General features: G+C 35.4%; 1 protein-coding gene across 17 annotated transcripts in view; it reads right to left on the bottom strand.

The window, feature by feature from the left end:
* DMD (dystrophin) overlaps positions 1-20,585 on the bottom strand; it is a 1,205,254-nt gene that overhangs the window by 286,013 nt on the left and 898,656 nt on the right. For 16 of the 17 annotated variants that reach the window (XM_061453343.1, XM_061453346.1, XM_061453349.1 and 13 more), the window contains one exon: positions 147-264. The exons of the other annotated variant lie outside the window; for it this stretch is intronic. In XM_061453343.1, the coding sequence (XP_061309327.1) occupies positions 147-264 (118 nt within the window). The remainder of the gene's footprint in view (positions 1-146; positions 265-20,585) is intronic. 17 annotated transcript variants of the gene reach the window in all.

The raw sequence follows: 20,585 nt of genomic DNA on the forward strand, positions 1-20,585 counted from the left end.
TTGGAAAATCTGTGTGTGAAGTGTCTCCTGATGGAACTCTCCTGATGGCAAAGTCATAAAGTGTCTGAAAAATGCTATGCTTATCAAGTATTACAACATTTTCCATATTTGCTGAAGCATCATATGATAGCAGAATCACCACTTACTGCGGTCAGTAATTATAGTTCTGGCCTCCTGATTGCTCGTCTTGTTTTTTAGATTTTGTGCTGCAGTTATTAGTTCATCCAGCTGGGGACGTCTTTGCTCCAGATCCTGTAGTATTGCCTAGTTACACACAAATACAAAAATAAAACAAAGAAAAATGCATGTAGAGCTGTTGAGAAGACTATATATAGGGACTTTCTTGGTGCGAGCAGAGATTGTTCACTGTTTCAAATAATATGAAGAATTTGGTCTAGACCTTCCAAATAGTCTTGTTGTTCTTAACATATAAATATACCAAGTATAACTTGCAATAGTAATTTTAAAAGAACCTGCAAAACTAGAACATAGAACAACAATAATTCTTCATTTTTTAACCTATATTTCCCTAGTAACTCATGAAGCCTAATTAATAATGTTTGTTTCTTAATGTGTTAAGACTATTTAATTACTATCTGTTGCTTCTAACTCAGGTAAGACTATTGTTGCCATTGCTTTTTCTGTCCTGACACCTTACCTAGCGGAAACATAATTAACATTGACAATAATTTATATGTTAGTTAATCAGATACACAAAGCCCAGGCAATCTGAGTAGAAAGTAAGAAGTGGATCTAGAGTTTTTCATAGGGAAAAAAGATGGGCTTTAAAATAATGACTCGTGGTCTTTGGGATGTAATAAAAACTAAGATACAAGAGCTTTAGATATTATGAAAATGAGAACTCAAGAAAAGTAAGGTATATCAGATTCATGCATATATTAGTTTATTTTGAAGGATTAGGGAAGAGTAAACAAGGAATCGGTTTAATGATTTCTCAGATAAGAAGCATCCAAGCATGTTTTTAAAAGACATTGACCAAATCTCGCAACTTCAAATTCCTATTGTGTAGCTTACAGAAAAAACGCTCATTAGATTTCCCAGTCTTAGGAGTTGAAAGTAGCAATATTTATTACAAAATTACAAACAAATTTCCTTTTTCTGCCCACAATTTTGAGCCAACAGAATGGCATGCTGTCAGATAGCTAGTATATACAGTACATCAGCTGTTACACTGACAATAACAGTAATTGGAGGATTTTTATTTTTAGGTTTTTTTATGTGGATGGTGTTCAGTGTTTAGGTAATCTGTTTGCATGTTCACCTGGCTGTGGACTATGTGTCTTGAGCATTTTATTGTCTTAAAAGTCCACCAGCTGTGTCATGTGTCGTCATGTCCTCCCACCTGCTACCCACCCCTTAAAATGCTTTTACTCTAAATAATCATAATTTATCTTAACAAGCTGATATGATCTTAAGGTCCTTCCAAACCCTAACTATTCTATGTTTCTATGATTCTATGATAGTCACTGACTGTGCTGGATGGAAAAATACCTGCAGAGTCTTATCTCAAATTTGGCCCTCCAATAAGAGATTAGAGTTACATAATTTCATCAAGTTGAAGGTGACAGGTAAAGGTCTAACATAATCTTCTTTTCAATAAGATTACCAAAAAAGTATGAGAATATCACTTTTAGTAACTATAGCATACATAATTAAAACTAAGTTAAAACCTCCACCAAGTTTCATTTTTGTGCAGTTATAAACTCTTCAGAATAAAAGGTAATTTTCAAGATACACATTCTGTAGAATTCTTGCCTTTAACTTCTGTATCAGAAGTTCTTAGAAAATCTGTTACAACTGGCTTTCTAAACTCATACCCAAAAGCTTGGATGGTATTTTTTCACTTGTATACTGATTGAATTGCATATAGAGACATGCAGTTAAAGCAGCAGCTTGCATAATTAAGCAAGGAACAAATTTCTTATTAGAAGTTTCTCCTTAGTGAAAGTACTCAAGAAAAAGACATAAAATCTACTGATGCAGTTACTACCTCTAGATATCTATGTGCCTTCAAAACTCCATTTTCTAGGCAGACAAGTTAGTGAGTGACATGAATTTTATAATAGAAAAAGCAGTCCCTCTGCAGCCTAGCAACACCTGTATTATACATATTGCCAAAATGAACTGTGCAGAAGGAACATTAAAATATGTACAACATGCTCAGAGAATTGTGTGGCATCCAAAGTAGTTTTTCCCTCTCGCTGTCCTTCCCCTCCCTAGAAACTGCTTAGAAGATGGAAAGAAAATTAAGTGATTCTAAGGTCTTACTCCAATAGTGACTCTAAACTTTTCCTTAGATTTTCTTAAATATAATTTTTATATTTGGTATACTAATAGGGGAATGATTTCTCTGGTTCATCCTGAGCCTCCAACCAGGCATTAAATGCCATGCTTGTAACACAGAAGAAAGCTTCTGCTATATGAAATCTAGTAAAAAAAAAGCAATAGGCAAGGACTGCTCAATAAGGATTTACTCAATAAGAAAATGAGCACATGGAACTGATGTATACCTAAGTGCTTACAGAACTACTTACCCACAATATACACCTGCAGTTCCTGAACTGGACACTCAGGAAAACTAGCAAAGCCTCTTTAAAGTGAGTCTTGCTAGCTCTGCTGTTTCCTCAGGTACTCAAGAATCCTCCCTATAGGGACTGTGAGGACAACCTTCCCTCTGCCATTTAATGTGAATAAAATTACTTTCTGCGAGATGTACTAAAGTGCATTTCTGAGAGGTCAAGGACATCTCAAAACCCTTATACTACGAACACATCTGATGATTCTTGATTTGTCTCCTTTCAGGAAATAGTAATATATGGTTAATAGAACAAACAGGGTTTTTCTTAATATCAGAAAGACAACCAAATAAGGGGGAAAAAAAAATCCTCAAATTAATACATTCTTCTTTCATTTAATACAAAGTGTCTGAGAACCTTACTCAAACAATATTTAATTTGGTAAAATTTTATCAATTAAAATTGCTGTAATATAGTTACATTTGTTGGTGCAATTTTATCAATTGGTACAATCTTAAAAACTTAGTAAATAAATGTTCCGCATTGAAACAGTGCTTCACATACACATACAAACCGTGATGTAAACTTGGACAAAAGTAGCTACTAAAGCATATCTTTTCTGAGCCTTCCTGTGATCCTGTAGCATGAAAGCAAACAGCAACAATTGAGCTCCACTTATTATCAAATTCAGAAAAATATTCTGTGACTGGACAAACTAATAATACAAATTGATTTTGTGGGTAACAAAAATACAAATAATTATGCTAGGAAAAGAAGTGCTTTGATGAACAGAAATTAAAAGACTGCTAAATATGTTAAAAAAAAATAAATTGAATATCAGCTGACTATTAGCTGAAATGATCTAAAACAAAGAAACGAGAAAAAAAAAAGAAAGAGCAAAAGCAATTCACACATGGATATACATTTTAAAACTTAGAAATTCAGCCAAATATTTTGTGTTGTAAAACTGGGTCCTCAACAGAAAACAAAGGGAAACTGTTAGAAGATGCTACAACAGCTATGGGAAGAAAACCCCATTAATAGTGGCACCCTGGTGGGGGCACAGCAGATGCAACAGACCAGATGCCTCTGATATGGGATGTCAGCACACTGAAACAAATGTGCTGTGCAAAATGGGTAATACAGAAATAAGTTATTATGTAAGTATTGTCTCAAAACAAATTAAACAGAAATCTACCTAGTCCTCACCAGGTCACAAAGAGAACAGTTAAAAAGACTTGTGGAGTCAGCTATGCTGAAAGGACATTGAGATTTTTTTTTAACACTTGTGTTCTTGTGCTATGCAAGTGTGTGAGTAATTTCCCTTTACTCCCACTTACCTCGTGCTCTGTAAAGGTAAAATAACGTATTCTGCAAAGCATTATAGCCAACATTTTAATAGAGAATTTTTTGTTTAATAATAAATGTAGCTCAACATAAGTAGGTCAACAATGGAGAAGGACCATTGACACCTATGGCTGTTCAAATACATCTTTAAATCCCAAAAGATCTTTTAACTTTCTTCAATATACCTACAAGTGCAAACATCATAATGCTTGGTGACAGCACAGTAATGGAAAGATGAGATTCAGTCATCAAACCTGCCTACAGTTTGTTAGAAAGTGATGCTATTCACTTTTAACAATCTTTTTAAATTTGTGGACAGCAGCTGCTCAAAAGAAAAATCCGATTTTCAGGTTCCTAACTTTTATTGTTTCTTTACACAAAAGGGGGGTTGAGATATTGAACAAATTGTTCAAGTCAGCAACTGAAATAACTTGTATAGAAATTGCTAAAAAGTAAACTGAAAAAATGAAACAGGTGAGGTATGACAAATTCTTGTTGTGACTGTAAAGTTTAGGACGGAGAAACAAAATGTTCTTCAGCTTTATAATGTATCATGTTATAGCCTGCATATTTGTCACTCTAGCCATTTGTGTGATAGTTTAAATAAAGGATAGGATCTTTAAAAAAATCTATCCAATCTTTTTTTCCTGACTTGATGGCATTATTAAGCTGAAATATATGAATTCCAGGATGGTACCAAGTCTTAAACATTCAACTAGTCCCTTACTGATGCTGATTATGGGTGTTTGCTCCATAACATCAGCAACAACTGTCCTCTCACCAAAAGCCAGGACTTTTGTTTCCAACTGCTGAGCATCAAACATCTAAATGAGGGTTTAGGTTGCTGTTCTGCAACACTATATATGATTGTCCCTCAGTCTGTATGCTGCTTTAGAAAGGCTCTGGTTCTACTTCATAACTGTCTTACATTTGTAAGTTCAAAACTGTCTCTGAAAACAAAGAAGCTAAAATGTCATTAAAAAAATTGAAGATTATTGGGTAAAGTAGGTCCCACAATACCTTTTTAGCATGTGGTAGTGATGATGATGTCTTGACAATTATTTTGCGTATTATTTTTTTTAACTAGGTAACAGCAGTGAGTGATCCAAATACATTATGTTTGGTCAAAATGAAGATTTACAGAAGACCTTTCATGTTAAGAGCAAACTGGAAGAACCATTTTGTCATAAACAACACGTGCTGAAGACTAAAACTTCCCAGCTGTTTGGGATGGTTTTTTTTGGCCCACCCCCAACCTTGTTTAATGAAAAGGACCAGTAGACTACAAGACAACAACTGAATAATACATATGGGAATGTTAGAGAGAAGGAAGCTGTATTTTAGTTCTTATGAACTTATTTACTCCAAACTCATCATGATATTCTTATAAAAAGCATAATTGCATCACACAGTTGTTTAGGAAATGATTTGTTCATCTTTGAAAAACTTTAGACTCTAAACCTTTAGGAAATGATTTGTTCATCTTTGAAAAACTTTAGACTCTAAACCTTAAATTTAAACAAAAAATGAAGCAATTATTTCCTGAGTAAAATGTATAGCCATGAAAAGTTTTACTTAAAAGAACTGAGTTTCTTAAGGTTGGTTGATTCCCTAAATATGATGTGTTATATACACACCTAGAAAGACAGAAAGCTTTGGAAAAAAGCACGCTAACAATTTCAAAACATGCAGATATGCAACACCTACAATTCATCTGCATAATAAAATTGGCTTTGTTAAGTTATTCCTCCCAAGCACAATTTGAATTTGTTTTCTTGTCACTAAGCAAGAAAAGACTATGAGAGAAAACCATAATTTTTATACTCTTTAAATTTAAACATAAAAATAGGAAATAATTCAAATAATGTAATATAGTGGAGTTTCCTTTTTAAAACAACTTCTGCTTTGGCTATTAGCTGTTTCGTCTTTTCCCGCCAAAGAACATTTAAATTTAGGGAAATAAGGAGAGTTACTATTTATCAGTGTTGCTAGCTGATTGGTACCTCTCAATGAAATCAAAATATTAACAGACTGAACAGAGTGATCTCTGCAGGTTAAATTTCCACAAGCACATATTTTTATGCCAATTTAGGGCCCACTAAAGAACAGCTTAAGTAAATTTCACTATCATGAATATATCAGCTCCATCAGCAACGCTGTAGGAAAGCCACCAGTGACAGGTTATCAGCTGTCTCACTGGATGCATGAAAAAGCATCACAGAACTTTTTCTATGCTTTTTTTTGACAGTCATCTATCAAATTATATTGGTGGCATTGTAAATATCTGAGGATTTGTTCCTTTACATAGGAATTTGAGTTCATACTATGAAGTTATGATAGTGAAAAGTACATAGTGCTTTTGATGTATACTAATGAAACCAAGCAGAATGGGGAGTACTTAATTTGAATCTCAAAGTTGTGTCCAACAATGTAAGGTGATGGTAATAACTGGGGCTGGGATAGCTCACCCTTCCTTCTTCTCCTGCTCCCCATTTGCCTATAAATGAGGATTTGGGAGTAGGTATCTCAACATTTCTAAGGAAAGGTGACTGAACTGTAGAAGTGGAAAAAACCCTTTAACATTTGAGTTCACAGGGAAATCAACTGCTCCCGATCTCCAGGAGGCAGATACAGTTTTACTCATTCACAAATGGGGTATTTAGCAAGAAAATGTACACCCAGCACGGGTCAGAGTCACAGGTAAGGTACGAGAATGAGATCTTATGAGAGGATAAAAGTTGGCCAAAGTCCAGCAAGATGTTTTGTACCATCCTCAGACCACCAAATTGGGTGTTGACACTAGGAAAAAGGTAGCATCTGCATAGGCTGCAAGACAAAGGTAGTAAGATTTGAAGCAGGTCCAGCAAGGCAGGATGTGCTTTAGAAATAAAAACATGGATGCAAACAAAAGTTCAGCCTGCATCTGAAAAGGTTTTCAGACTAGGAGAATAGCCTGCAGAGACACAAGGTGTCTGCACTAGACATCTGCAATAGATGTCCTATAATGGGTTCTTCCCTTAATGCATGTTAGTACTTTGGGAAGCTTAGCTACTATGTGCTAAAAAGATCTCCAGGTAAGATATTTTTTGACAGTCTGTGTCATTTTTACAATAATGCATAATATCATGTCCAAACTCGATGAAGACTGACAACTATGTCAGACACCATCTATGGGAAAACAAGTGCTGAACAGAGGGACACTACATAGGAAGCACACTGTCTATGCTATTTTGCATGTGATGCATATCCAGGGAAAAGGGTCAAACCATCAACAGCTTACACATTCTAACTGAGATGTGTTGATGGACTCCAGTGCAGTCTATCCAGTGGACAGGATGGAGATAAGATGGAAAGAAGACTAGGAAAAGATTACAGTTTAACATGGTTTGTGAATGAATCATTCTCATATAAAAGGAATTATCTCTATTATAGTAATTGCTAGCAAAAGGGAATAAAGCTAAGATGTATCTGTAACAAGTAGAACAACATTTAAAGATTTGGATGTTTGGCTGTAATGGGATCCATTCAAATGGAAGAACACAGTAATAAATCACATGTAGGAACTCAAGGTTGAAGGAGGATTTCATCTCCAAGAGTAAATCTGAGTATATGTGAACTGCGTGTGAAATTACAGACTTTTGCCCCCATACAATGTGTCTGTTCGATGCTAGTTTTATTTTCAGTGAAGTCTGAGCATTTAAACAATCAGGCTAAGCTATTCCAGGGTATCTTATGTCCTTTCAAGCAATCACAATATATAACTCGATGGGAACCAGTGTTAAGAACTACAGAGCTTACTCAGTTTCTATACTAGTCAGCAGAACCAAAGTCTTTCAGCAGATAGCTACCATTTGTAGAACATGTATTTGCAATATTTACTATTTTATTTCTTCCCTATAACTAATGGTTCAGATTAAGGATTTTTCCACTACACTTACAAATACATATTATAAAGAAAACTGAGGATGGCTGTTCTGTTCCTCGAAGTTGCACCTTTAACCTTTTCTTTATTGTATTTTTAGATGATAGTTGTAGTGAACTCCTTTTTTTTTCTGAGACTGATCCACTGAAAAATACATTTGTTAATGTACTTCAAAAGTAAAGTTATAGGTTCTTTATGTTGTCACATTTTTAAACAGAAGACATATTTACCTTGTATAAAACAGTACTGAGTAGACATATTATTAATATAAGGAAAATAAACAGGTATTTTTAGCTATCCTTTTTTAAATTTAAGGAAAGCTAACAGCTTGACTAGAAATACCTCCAAATTATAAAATTTTATAAGGAAAAGATTAGCCTGAATCAATTTTATGCTCTGAAAAAAACCCACAGAATTACTTCCTCAGTTTCTGTTAGTGCCTCTAGAAATGATTTATTACTTTTCCTGGAAATTTTCTTCAGCAATTGCAACTGAATAACAATTAAGAAGAATAAAATAGATTGGCGCAGAATCATTTGCCAGATATGTTTTAATTTAGTACCTTACACCACTAGATATTTTTCTCAAGAATAAGGAAAAAATTAAGATATTGTTTGTTTGGGTTTGCTTTGGAAAAAGGAATCAAAAACTGTTACATCAATTGTTTCTTACAGAGAATATTATTTGGCTTTGTGTATATGTCTGTGTGTGTGCATGTGTAGGGGGTGTGGTTTCTTATTTACTATAACTGATATGAAATATTGGAATAACTCTGGCATAACTAGCCCAAGTCTAGTAACTTGGATCCTTATCTTCATTCATTTCTCATTGTTATTCTGAAAGTTAAGAACCAAAGAAAGTAGCCTATTTCTGGTATCTAAACTTCTCTGGTATTTTCAGAAAGGTTTTACTCCTAGAGCTATATTTCTGGCTTTTAGTTTTGTTTTAATTTTTGTTGCTTTGTTTTGTTGTGTCTTATACCTTTGCTTGTTTTACTTCTTGTTTTTATTCCCTCATATTTCCATATTTTCCCTCATATTTAAGGCCAACAATAACACAGAAGGTAAAGGTTGAAATGAAAATTCTGATTCATTAATAAGGAGGGAAGGAGGGAAGGAGGGAAGGAAGGAAGGAAGAAAGGAAGGAAGGAAAGGAGGAAGGAAGGGAGGGAGGAAGGGAGGAAATATATATAATGCGGATACTGCAAGTTCAGGAAAAATATTTCATTTAAAAGACTGTGGAGATTAATAAGACAAAACAGTGATGTCCTGTAAAAATGGTTATTAAAAGATTGGCTTAGGCAAGACTTACCTTTATAACTAATTTCAAAGGAGAAATCTCAAGTTCTCAGTTGCTAGCAGGAGTTAGTAAATTATTAATGCTATCTTGTCTTGGTAGTGTCACAGAGACACCAGTCTTTTGAAAGTAATATACTTAACACTTAAAAACTACAATTTGCCCTTCATGATTTAAGAAGCTATGGGGTAGGCTGAGAAATAGATGTAAGTGCTGCACATTTGAGTATCACTAGATGTAGCTAGTGTAGGAGCTGTAGCTGGGTAAGGTCCACCAGTTACTTTATAGTGTGAAAAGCGGACGGAGAGGAAATGCCACAGGAGGGAACTCAGCCACACATAGGCTGTGTGGGAAGATGCTTAGCCACTGCGTGACTAGCAAAAATACACAAGCACTCCTTGTCTTGTCCCAAGTAATGGGTGTCCCGGTGTGAAGGGCCAGGTCCTTGATTTCTCTTCCCTGTTCTGGGGTTCCTCAACTCTTTCTTGGGCAATGGTGCCAATTCAACTGAAGAGGCACAGACTAACGCCAACTAGAACAGCCTAGCATAAGGGATGTTTCTGAAAAGTGGGAGACAAGAAATACATTGAAAGCAGGTGAGTCACAGCCTGGATGGATGCCTTATCCACTAGAAAATATACAAAGGAAAAGGCAACAGCTCTTTCTCCCTCATTTTCAGTGAATACCCTTTCGATATGCTGATGGAGAACACCTGGCAGGTTTAAAAATATAGTCATGGGAGGCAGGTGAAGAAAGGCTCACTCTGAAGATGGGTATTGGATTTTAAATTTCTGCTGATCAGGTTGTAAGCACTTCTATGCATAGAAAAAGTGAAACTAAAGGAGCACAGCAAATGGTGCTATTGTGGAGTTGAGAACTAGCAGAGCTGGGCAGGGGTGTCAAGGCTGTGCAACAGGTGTCTGTGTTATGCAATTAGGCATTTCTGTCATTTTACAGTCCTACTCCTGGGTAGCTACATCTTTCTGCAGAAGGTAAATGTGCTCATGCTAAAGGCCACTAAAGACAGTTTTCTGATAATTACAGTAATTAATTATGGAAACAATAGTGTTGAAAAGGTATATTGGCTGGAAATTGAAGACAGCAAAGTTCAAACAGAAAATATGTAAATTCTTAGTAGTAAGTCCATCTAAAAACCAGAGTAGATGACTAAAGAATATAAGAGATTCTTAACTAATAGAATTGTGTAAATTAAGATTGCATTATTTGTTTTTCTTTTTTAACAGTCAGACACTACTATGAAGAGCAGGAAGAGGAATCCCTGTGTAAAATCCCATGGATTATGGTTTCATAAATAGTATATGATCATATTAATCCTCTGATTTTGAAATCTAGGAATCCATGAAAAATTAAACATTTATTGTTAATTGATTTTTCAACTCATCTATAATGCCAGCTTATCTGAGATGAATTTTCAACACCTGTTTCCTCAAATCAGTATCAGCCGTACTCAGTTCCACATCCATCACACATATATAATGTAATTTAAATATACCTAAATATTTTCTGACTGAAAGCAGTGTTTAAGCATAAAGGTAAGCATAAACCTGGAGCTATTTCCTGTTCAGACAATGGGAACTCTTACTACAAGCAGTTAATGTATTTCATCCACAACCATTTCTTGAGGCAGACAGTGCAGGCATTTGTTAGTAGCCTGCAGAGGAGCCACACAATTCTACTTTGGTGGAAGAAACTCAGCATTTTATTTTATTTTTTTCAGAAAATACAATTTTCTTATCTGAATGACAGTTTCAGAAATATAAAAGCAGGAACTAATAATTTGCTTTATATATGTATTTATACGCACACATGGCTACATAGAACTATATTTAGATATCGATACTGATTTTGTGGTGGACCTTTGAAGTAACAAAGACGGAACTTAAGGAAAACAAATTTCAAAATTAATGACCTTTCTCTTACTTCTTTTTTATAACTGAAGAGTAACTAAATCCTGAGGAGCAATGAGCTTGAGCATCACAGTCTGGTCAAAACAGAAGAGAAGGATTTCTTGGGATACTATTACAACCCACTTATGAATATAATAAATGTTCCTGGCAAAATAAAAATAACCTCAGGCCTTCACCATTACAAGTCAAAATGAAAATATCCTTCTCTATTATCTTTGTAAGTAGTTTTGAAATACTGATATTTTTCCACAGAAATAATTTTTCATGCATTGCAAAATATTGTTTTGCTGCTGTAATTCCCTTGCTTTAGAGAAACAGAACTTGGCTTTTAGCCACTCAGCTTTTTCCTGGGACACAAGAATTAAAATGGATGTAAAACTGTCTCTTCTAGTATATTTCTATTTACACTTAGTTCATTTATGTCTTGTCAAATATGAACATTTTATAGACAAAGCACTTCCATAGTTCCAGAAAGAAATAGGTTTGTCTCCAAGTTTTAGCTAGACTATTCTCATATCCTTTCTCATCCTTGAACTACAAAAGATAAGTCTTAGCTAAATAACAAACTATATTATATATTGTTTTGCCTTCTGACCATATTCAGAAATTCACTACACGCGGTTCCATAACAGTGTCAGTCATGGCTGAAATTGGATGAATGTATATCATCCATTTTTCTAGTGATGTTGTTCAATATGAGAAGTAATATTTTTTAGTCAAAGTTGAATTAAACAGATCCTAAACAAAAGGGCTTATGGCATTGGTTGCTAATAACTCACTAGTAAAAAATGTTCATCTTTATCAGTTAATCAACCTTTCCAGCTTTTCACTGATTATTAATTTTTTTTCATGCCAATAGGGCATTTCTAAATGCTACTAGCATCGGCACACAATTTGACATGAAGCACAATCAGAGATATACATAAAATTGTGGAATAATAATTTTCAAGCTTAACATATCTGAAAATTTGGCCTTATCCTACTTGTGATATTTTCACTTTTTACTCATTAAACTAGTAAGGTGCAAGAAAATGTCATACCACATAGAGGATAAGCTATGGATTGATGCAGTCAGCTCTCCAGGGGTGGAGAACCCAATTAACTTGGAGGCTACATCTGGACCCTTTCTCCCACTCTCCCCCTCTCTGTTACCATAACAAAGTCAGTTTAACTGAAAGGCCATACTGGGAGGTGGAAACAAGAGCTTCCAAATGTGTTACATTTTTAAAAATTAATGATTTGTATCTCCCCGTGGAAATGCGAGTATTGCTGGATTGTGACAAGCCGTTCTTCAAGAGCTAAATCCTGGAAGTACTCCAGACTGAGGTCACTGTTTTTTTGCAAATACCAGCCTGCAAAACTGGGAGGTATTTTACAGTCTATGCTGCTGAAAAACGTATCTATCTGTCTATCTGGGATTTTTTTCTTATTCAACTTTCTGACCATATTCTTTCTTTTTTTCTTGAAAATTGTCACATACAAATATACAGATACACTTCTTTGCAATGTCATTTTCTACCAGACAAAAAAAAGTAAGCTTTATTTTTTTTTGTGAGCTACATTTGAAGGCAAACATTTTTTTTTCCTCAGCTATTAATTATTAACAAGAGAAAACTGAATTTAGGATGCTACTATTTCTGTTGCTTCAACTTTATCCCTCCAGATTACCCTTCTACATACCTTCACTCTAAGCATTAGAAAATGCAAAGATGTAAATTGTGGCCATTGTCCAAGGGATTTGAAGAACTCTCTAGAAACACAGCTGAGGTCATAAAAACAGGAATAAACATGTGTGCTAAGAAATAAAAGGGAAATATTACACGTAAGACAGAACAGATGTCATTATCTTTTAGTCCCGATGAGCCAGCTAAAAGCAACATCAGTTTATTTATCCATGACAGCATAATTTATTCTGGTTAAAAACTAAACTCTGAAGCACTGACAAGTTTAGAAGCTATGCATCAGCATGTTTTAATATTCTGTATAAGCTGTTTTCTTGGAAAGGGTGTCAGGGCTATTGAGTTGCCACTGGCTAATCATTTCTAGTTGGTGTAGTAGTAGCACTGATGCCACCATGCCAGCTTACTCCCATGGCCCTCCTTTGCAAGTCTGTGCCTTGTGTTAGAAAGTGTAGAGGACAAAAGCAACAGGGACATGGCTCCGACAAAAAGCAACAGGAGCAAGCTGGCAACAGAAATGCAGTATGGCAGGGCTGCTTTACTGAAGATGGGTACATGAGGAATGGAGGACGAAAGTTGTTGGTGTACAGGTACCTAAAGTCCTTTTGGTTTGGGTGATGCTAAGAGAGAATGCTGAAGTGCAACACCAATAGTGGTGGTGTAGGACACTCTTCAAAACAAAACAAAAAAAAAAAAAAAATCAAACTCCAATGTTGTTCTAAAAGACTGCAAAGACCTTCACTAGTTTATAAATTTAAACTTCTTTTCAAAGTTTAATTACTCACTGCTGCAGATCTGCAGGCATTAAGAGACAACAAATAATCATAACATTCACCATGTATGCCAAGGTAGTCCTCCTGAGGCTTGATGGTTTATTGTTTCCTAACGCCACTGTAGATCAAAGGAAAATGTTTCAGACAGTCTTCCACAGCATAAGAGACATTGCATATGGAAATCAGATCATATGAGTTACTCCTTTGGAATACTGTTCCCTACCATAAACAGCTAAAGTTACACATGACATGCATTAAGAGAGATTTCTATACATGCATGCAATTGCACAGAACCTCTGGCTGAGGGCATGCTTATTGAATTATTTCCAAATTGAAGCTCTATGGACAGATTAACAATCATTCAAACACTAAATAGCCACAAAGCATGATCATACCCATTACTCATACTGAACAAAAAAAGGAAAAAACCAGCTACTGCCACAGCACCATTACCTCAAGAGCTTATCATAAGGTGCCCAAACTCCAACGTATAACTGCAAGCTGGACATACATTCATTGGAAGAGGGAACAACAATGTGCTGTTCCCCTGGCCAGCTGCACCCACACTGCTTCCTTCCTACACAACTGCTCAGGTACAGCTCTACTGTATCCACCAGCTCACCTGTCTAAGAAAGGCCAGCACTTCAAGCTGAGCACATGCACAATTGCATGAGGGATGGAAAACAGGAACGGGAGTGAAAAGCAGGGGCATGAGAGGGAGGGTGTAGGGGTATCAGAAAAGCAGTGATATGCAAGAGAAGAGCTGATAGTTGAGCTGCGCACTCCAGGAAGGCAGTCAATCCTGAATTACCTATGGATGATTTAACTTCAGTTCTGGATTAAATACAACATGGGGCAGAGGCACTGATGCTGATTTCAGTAAAGAGCTAGCTCAGGTCAGATAGACTTAACTAATGCACACAGAACACTTTGTGAACACAGTGGTGTAATTTCAGGGGCCAGCACCTTTCAGGAACAGACTGAGTTAATGAGACCTGATGAGTCTTAACTGACTGAATGTAAAACCACTTACCTGTTCCTACAACTGCTCCCCAGCTTGGTCTCATCTAAAACAGCTGCAATGGGCCTATCTGTAATCAAGGCACTTCCTCAATATTGCAGTACTATTAGCATCTTGTATGTGTGTGTATGAGAGAGAAACAGGTCAGTCAAGTCTTTGCTGAATATTCCCCCTTTTTTTTTTCTTAAAGGCACAGCAAATTTGAATCAACTTCATGGAGCAGACTGAGGATACCTGTACTAACTGTCCATAATTTAATCTTGCCTATTGGAAGGATATTTTCAAATATTTGTTTTCTATTTCAACCTCAAAGTCACTGCTTAGACAGGCTACTGCTCAGAACTTTTTGTCACCAATACTTCTAGCTACCTGATGAATTTTTTGGTGGTGGTGGTCTTCACTACATCTTCTACCAGAAAAAAACCAAAACAAACTGAAGTGTATATCTGTTTATGTATACAGACATGCTCACACACATATATATAAAGGTTATATGAAATAGTAGACAATATTCGGATAAGCAATACAGCCCATCACAGACTGTTACCCACTGTGCTTGTTATCTCCATATTGGCAACGACAGCTTCCAACCTATTGCTCATTTCTCTTCTGTGACATGATACAAGATGGAGATTATTTTTGCAGATGCTCTAAAGTTCATAATCTTATTTTGTCAAAATATTTTTCTCAAATAGAATAAAACAGTCACTGAAACTTTTGAAGTGATAGTCTGAAAAAGGGCTTGTTCTAGCACTAATCCTTATGCTAACAGCTTCAAGGCAGAAGGTCTCTGTGTGAAAGACAATAAACAAACAATGCGAATTTTGTTACTGGTATGACATCATTCTTGTCTAATTCAATATGAATTATTATGTGACAACTCAGGAATTTCACGTATAACACTTGGGAATGTGCAAAAGCAATCTCATAGGCATTAGTAGTTGAGAATATAGGAAGAATATAGAAGTTGTGTCTTTTGCACTTAACTAGACTTCTGATACTGCTCATGCGATGTCACACAAGCAAGGTAGCAAATTTTTATTTAAGTGAAAATTAAACTGATGGAAAAACATAATTTGAAGGCACTATATAGGAAGGCTGGGAATATCAAGTGGAGCTACATAAAGATTTATACTATGTCTAATATTACTCACTATTTTCATTAACTGTTTGGTTGATAGAGGGTAGATTTTTTACATTCACAAAGATGCAAAATGTAACCAACAGTGAGCACCTGAGAAAAGGAGCAAAATACAGAGTGGTTTCAAAAAGCTCAAGAATTCAATTCAGTAAGTGCAATGAACTAAAATAGCTAGCTAAATAAACTGGATGAACATAGGAATGGGTTTTAAATGACTGGAGAGATGATGGGAAGTCTAGAAACAAGAACAGAAATTTAAGAAAGCAGGATTTGTTTAGTATAGAGAACATTGAACTGAAATATCAGACTTCAAATATATGAAGTTATTGCTGAGAATAAACTCAGTTCTTAGTTTCCATTGTGGTGACAAAATTAGCTTAAATCACAGCAGGAGATACTAATGTTAGAGATGAAAATCTTTTGATGGAAATGGAAAAAAAATCTGCAAAACTACCAAAAAAAAAAAAAATCTTGACTTAATGAGAAATTGGTCAAAAATTGTTTAAGTCTACCTCATCCTGCCTTAGGCAAAAGTCTGGACTGGACAGACTTTCAAATCTTCTTCAAGCCCTATTTATTATACCTATCATTCCTTTGTGGGGAAAAAAACCCAACAAACACTCTAAAAACCAGCATGGAGAATAAGGTAGACATATATGTTAATTTACAGCATCATTTTCCACAGAACTTTAAATGCTGGTTTGCATGAAAATATGATCATGTGCATTTCCAATAGTTAACACATTTTCAGCTTTTACTTTGATTACTTGTTAACACTGTAGAAAAAAAAGAAAAGAAAGAAAGAATGAGAAACAGTAGCTGCACACTGACTATAATAAGAACATTGCTTACTACATAATTTCTTCCCCTGAGTTAGCTTAGTGGTATTGAAATTGCCTCTCTATCATTGTAGTAATTTCTTCCCCTGAGTTAGCTTACTGGTATTGAAATTGGCCTCTCTATCATTGTAGTTTCTTGTAATGAAATTTTTTTTTAGAGTGACAGTGCAAAATGGCAGGATAGCACTTCCTTTTCTCTGCTTTTAATTCTACTGAAAACTGCTGGACTGAATTTCTTAGATAAGATATAAGGAGTTTGCTTTACTTTAACTGATACATCATGTTTCTCAGAAGTTTGGTGGCAGAATAATAATTAGGTGTGCACTGTAAATATATGGATGGAAATTACACAGGAAAAAAGGCTGTGAGGGTGTTGGGGTACTACTATATATTAAAAAGTACTTAAAATGGGATTAATTACCTAATCCCAATAATTTAGGCAGAATTTATATGCCAGGTCTAAAGGATATGATGATTCTATAACCAGGAGTAACACAAATGTCGAGGATGATCAGAGAGGCTGTGGTGGCAGGAGATGTCACCATAATGTGAGGCTTCTGTCATACTGCTTTAACATTGTGATTCTGAAACTGGGCTCCCAGATCCTGGCAACTGCCAGCCTATATGTCTGCCTTCCCCATATGGTAGAAATTGGTAAAACCACACTGACGGATAAAATTAACAACATGGGTAATTTGCTTGGAAAAAAAAGCTGATGTAGCTTTCTGTTACAGAGAGTCTTAAACTTCTTTGAAGAAATCAAAGCAGAGAAGGACAATTTGGTTCAGGTTGGATACATGCATATAGAAAATGTTTTCTACAAAGTCCCTCAGAAAAGAGTTTCAAGGAATTTGGCCACAATATATAAAAAGGAAGGTTGTCTTCTGAATGTGTATTTGGCTGAAAGACAGAAAAGAGTGGGTAGGAGTATGCTGCATTCTTGTAGTGGAAACTGGTTTAGGACAGATATATCAGTTATTTCATAGCAGGTAGAATCTACAGCTTGCTGCCACAGGGGGTTGCGAGGGCCAAGGGAATCAGCAGTTTCAGAGGGGGATTAGACAACTTCATTAATAATAGGCTGAAAAATAGATGCTATGAGGGATAGGCAGTAATGTGTCCCCTGATATCCCCAGTTAAACAGTTACGGATGTGAGGGGTGAGGGCAGTAAGAAGGGAACAGTATGCAGAAAGCAGCCAGTCTGGTAAATTCCCCCTGCCCAACCTGTACTAATCCCACCAACAGAGACACTTTGCTGGGCTAGACAGAACACTGGTTTGACCTGGTAAGGCATTGCTTATGTTTTCAAGTGTGGTGAGACCCGATTTTAGTTCCTAGTTATAAACCGAGCTATTCTTTTATTTGTTGGAGGTCTATAAAATACAAATTCTGTAACTGAAACCACTGAAAAATCTCTGGCAAATACAGTTATTTGAGACCAAAAATATTTGTTAAGAGTAACAGAGTAATGTGTCCTCATACTAATTCATGCCAAATCCTATGCAAGATGTTTCTTTTTTATTTTTTTTCTAAATTAGAGGGAAATCTGTAGTGTTATAAATAGATTCTCTTTCAGTAGTAAACAGGAAAAGGAACTGATTTGTTACTATGTTAGCATAATATATTATGTTAGTAATACATAATATCTTTTCTAGCTGCTAAGATTCTCTTTTTATCAAAGTCAAGGAATAAAAAAAAAATTAGTAAACATGATACGTATTAAAATGCTTTTCATATCTGCACCATATTCCAATTATTTAGTCATCACAATTTTGCATTGAAATAGGAAAGTCTGAAAAAGTTGACAAGGTTGAGGCAACACAAACAGCTCATTTGAGAATCCAACTGCATCTCCCTCTAGGGAGTAAAAGGGCATAACTTCTCTGTGCCTGAACAGATTGCTCCCAGCTGGAGCAAGGGGGAAACAGAGACCACGTCCTAACTCCTTGAATCATGTTGCAGCTGCAGCCCATCTCAAGCAGCACAATACAAATCTGCTCCTCACTCAGGCAGTACAGCCTGGGAGATTACAACATAGATCAGAATGATTGAATCTAATGATAATGCACAAGACAAACTTCAAGAATTACAGATTTCATAAAGACGTTTCAAACCAATTGTAAGCTTGTAGCAATTATGGAAAGGCTGAAAAATAGGTGAGTTTCTTCACCCATCTCTTACACAACCTGCTTTAAAATCAGCCTTCTCATATTTATTTTGCCAAAATATTTAATAATGCATCCTCAGTGACATTTTTTAGAAACAAAATATGACTTTCTTCCTGACTCACTCAACTGAAGAGCTCTGTACTGGGAAAGACATGTACATCCTCTTATTAACTGACTTGTTATTCCTGTTCATCAATCCTGAACTGTGCAAAGAAGCCATTATCACCAAATTACAGTCTACAAAATGCATGGAATAAAAACTAAGATGATTTGTACAGAGACAAACCAGCACATTATATCCACAATGTATGTTGAGAGCTTTATTAAACAAAGTTGTAAGGAATTTCACATATCTTCTTCCTCTCTTGGTTGTCACTTTATCTATTCTTGGTTGTCACTTTATCTATTTCCTATGCTCCATTACCTCTGCACAGGCCCAGGAGGTGTTTGCACATAAGAACATTTCATTCTTGCTTCAATTTAAACTGAGAATTCCCCTCATATTATGTATACATATGAGTTTGCATTTTATCGCCACTTAAAAAAATAAAAAATCTTGTGAATCTCATGCAATACTTTGGGAAACATACCTTATAATCACATTTTTAAAAGGGCATTTTTAGTTTCCACAGATGCAAAGACATAAAACTTAAGATCAAGAAATCTGTCTGCAGTTCTTATTCTTAAACGGGACATAATGTATTGTGCACGTATGTTGTTGTTTTGAAACTCCAAAGTAGGCATTGCAAGTAGATTTGTAGATAATGCCAAACCAGTGTGCATCTGGTTTGATAATGCAAAAACAGTGTGCTCTTTGATGGCCAAATGGTTTGGAAATCTAAGATAACACGTCTAACATTTCAGTAGCAAGAAACATACAATCACTTTTGTTACGATCTGTCCCAATTTTATGTCTTAGGTTAACGATTACAAATGATTTTGTCATTGCTCAGTGAGACATGCTCAGTGAGGAATTTGTTTTTCCGCTGAAATATAATAAAAATAAATAAAGTGTGTGGAATTTTTCTCCAATAAGAATCAATGGTGTCTGAATAATTCATAAAGAGATATGAAGATAGGATCCCTGCCATGCAGAGTTTACAAGCTTCTTCCCTAATAACTCATGAAGTGAATCTTCATCGTGTATGGGTGACCAAAACTGTCAGGTATAAAAGGTAAATGAGAATACTGCAGAAACAATGAAAAGGATAGTAAAAATCTCAGCAGTTGGATGATAAAATTAAATTTATTATTTGTTAGATTTTATAATCCTACTTTTTCAGAAAAAGTGGCTATGTGAACCAGCAAAATTTCAACTATGAATGAATTGTTTCCTTTTTGTACATATTATGGTCAGCAGCATGTGATCTGTAAAAGCAGACCAAAAATATCTTGAAACAACTTCCCCTCCCCACCTTGTCCTGTAAAATGCTGTACACAAACAGTTATGATATATATCAGATTTATTTCTCTTTTGGTCTTACCTCTTCCATTCCCTTATTAAAATAACAAGAGAAACAAAAAATTCTAATTTCAACAAACAATTCCAAAGTACAAAATTTTTTCTAAATTGTAAAATGAAATTCAGCTAATATACTTCAAAATGCAACTCCCTTCTCTTCCTTAACTACAAGGATAGGATTTGAAATTTAACTAGATTTTCATCGTAGAGGGCTTCATTTTAAATAATGTTTTGGGGGAGGGTTGTGTCATTATTTTTAAGTGACAGAGTTGCTGCATCAAACTATACCAAATCAAGAACATGAAGTTTAAACATTAAGAATTATTATTGAAAATATTGCAGTTTTTAAGCTGGATCATTCTCTAAACATACCATAGATTTCTTCAGCAAAACACAGATAGACAGACATATACAAATGCCTACATTTTTCAAATATATTTAAGACCAATAAGATAATTTGAGAGAACTGAA

This window comes from Pezoporus flaviventris, unplaced genomic scaffold (assembly GCF_033815535.1).
Source record: "Pezoporus flaviventris isolate CSIRO_AGI_PZ_B2104156 unplaced genomic scaffold, CSIRO_AGI_Pfla_v1 ptg000015l, whole genome shotgun sequence".
Taxonomy (NCBI): domain Eukaryota; kingdom Metazoa; phylum Chordata; class Aves; order Psittaciformes; family Psittacidae; genus Pezoporus; species Pezoporus flaviventris.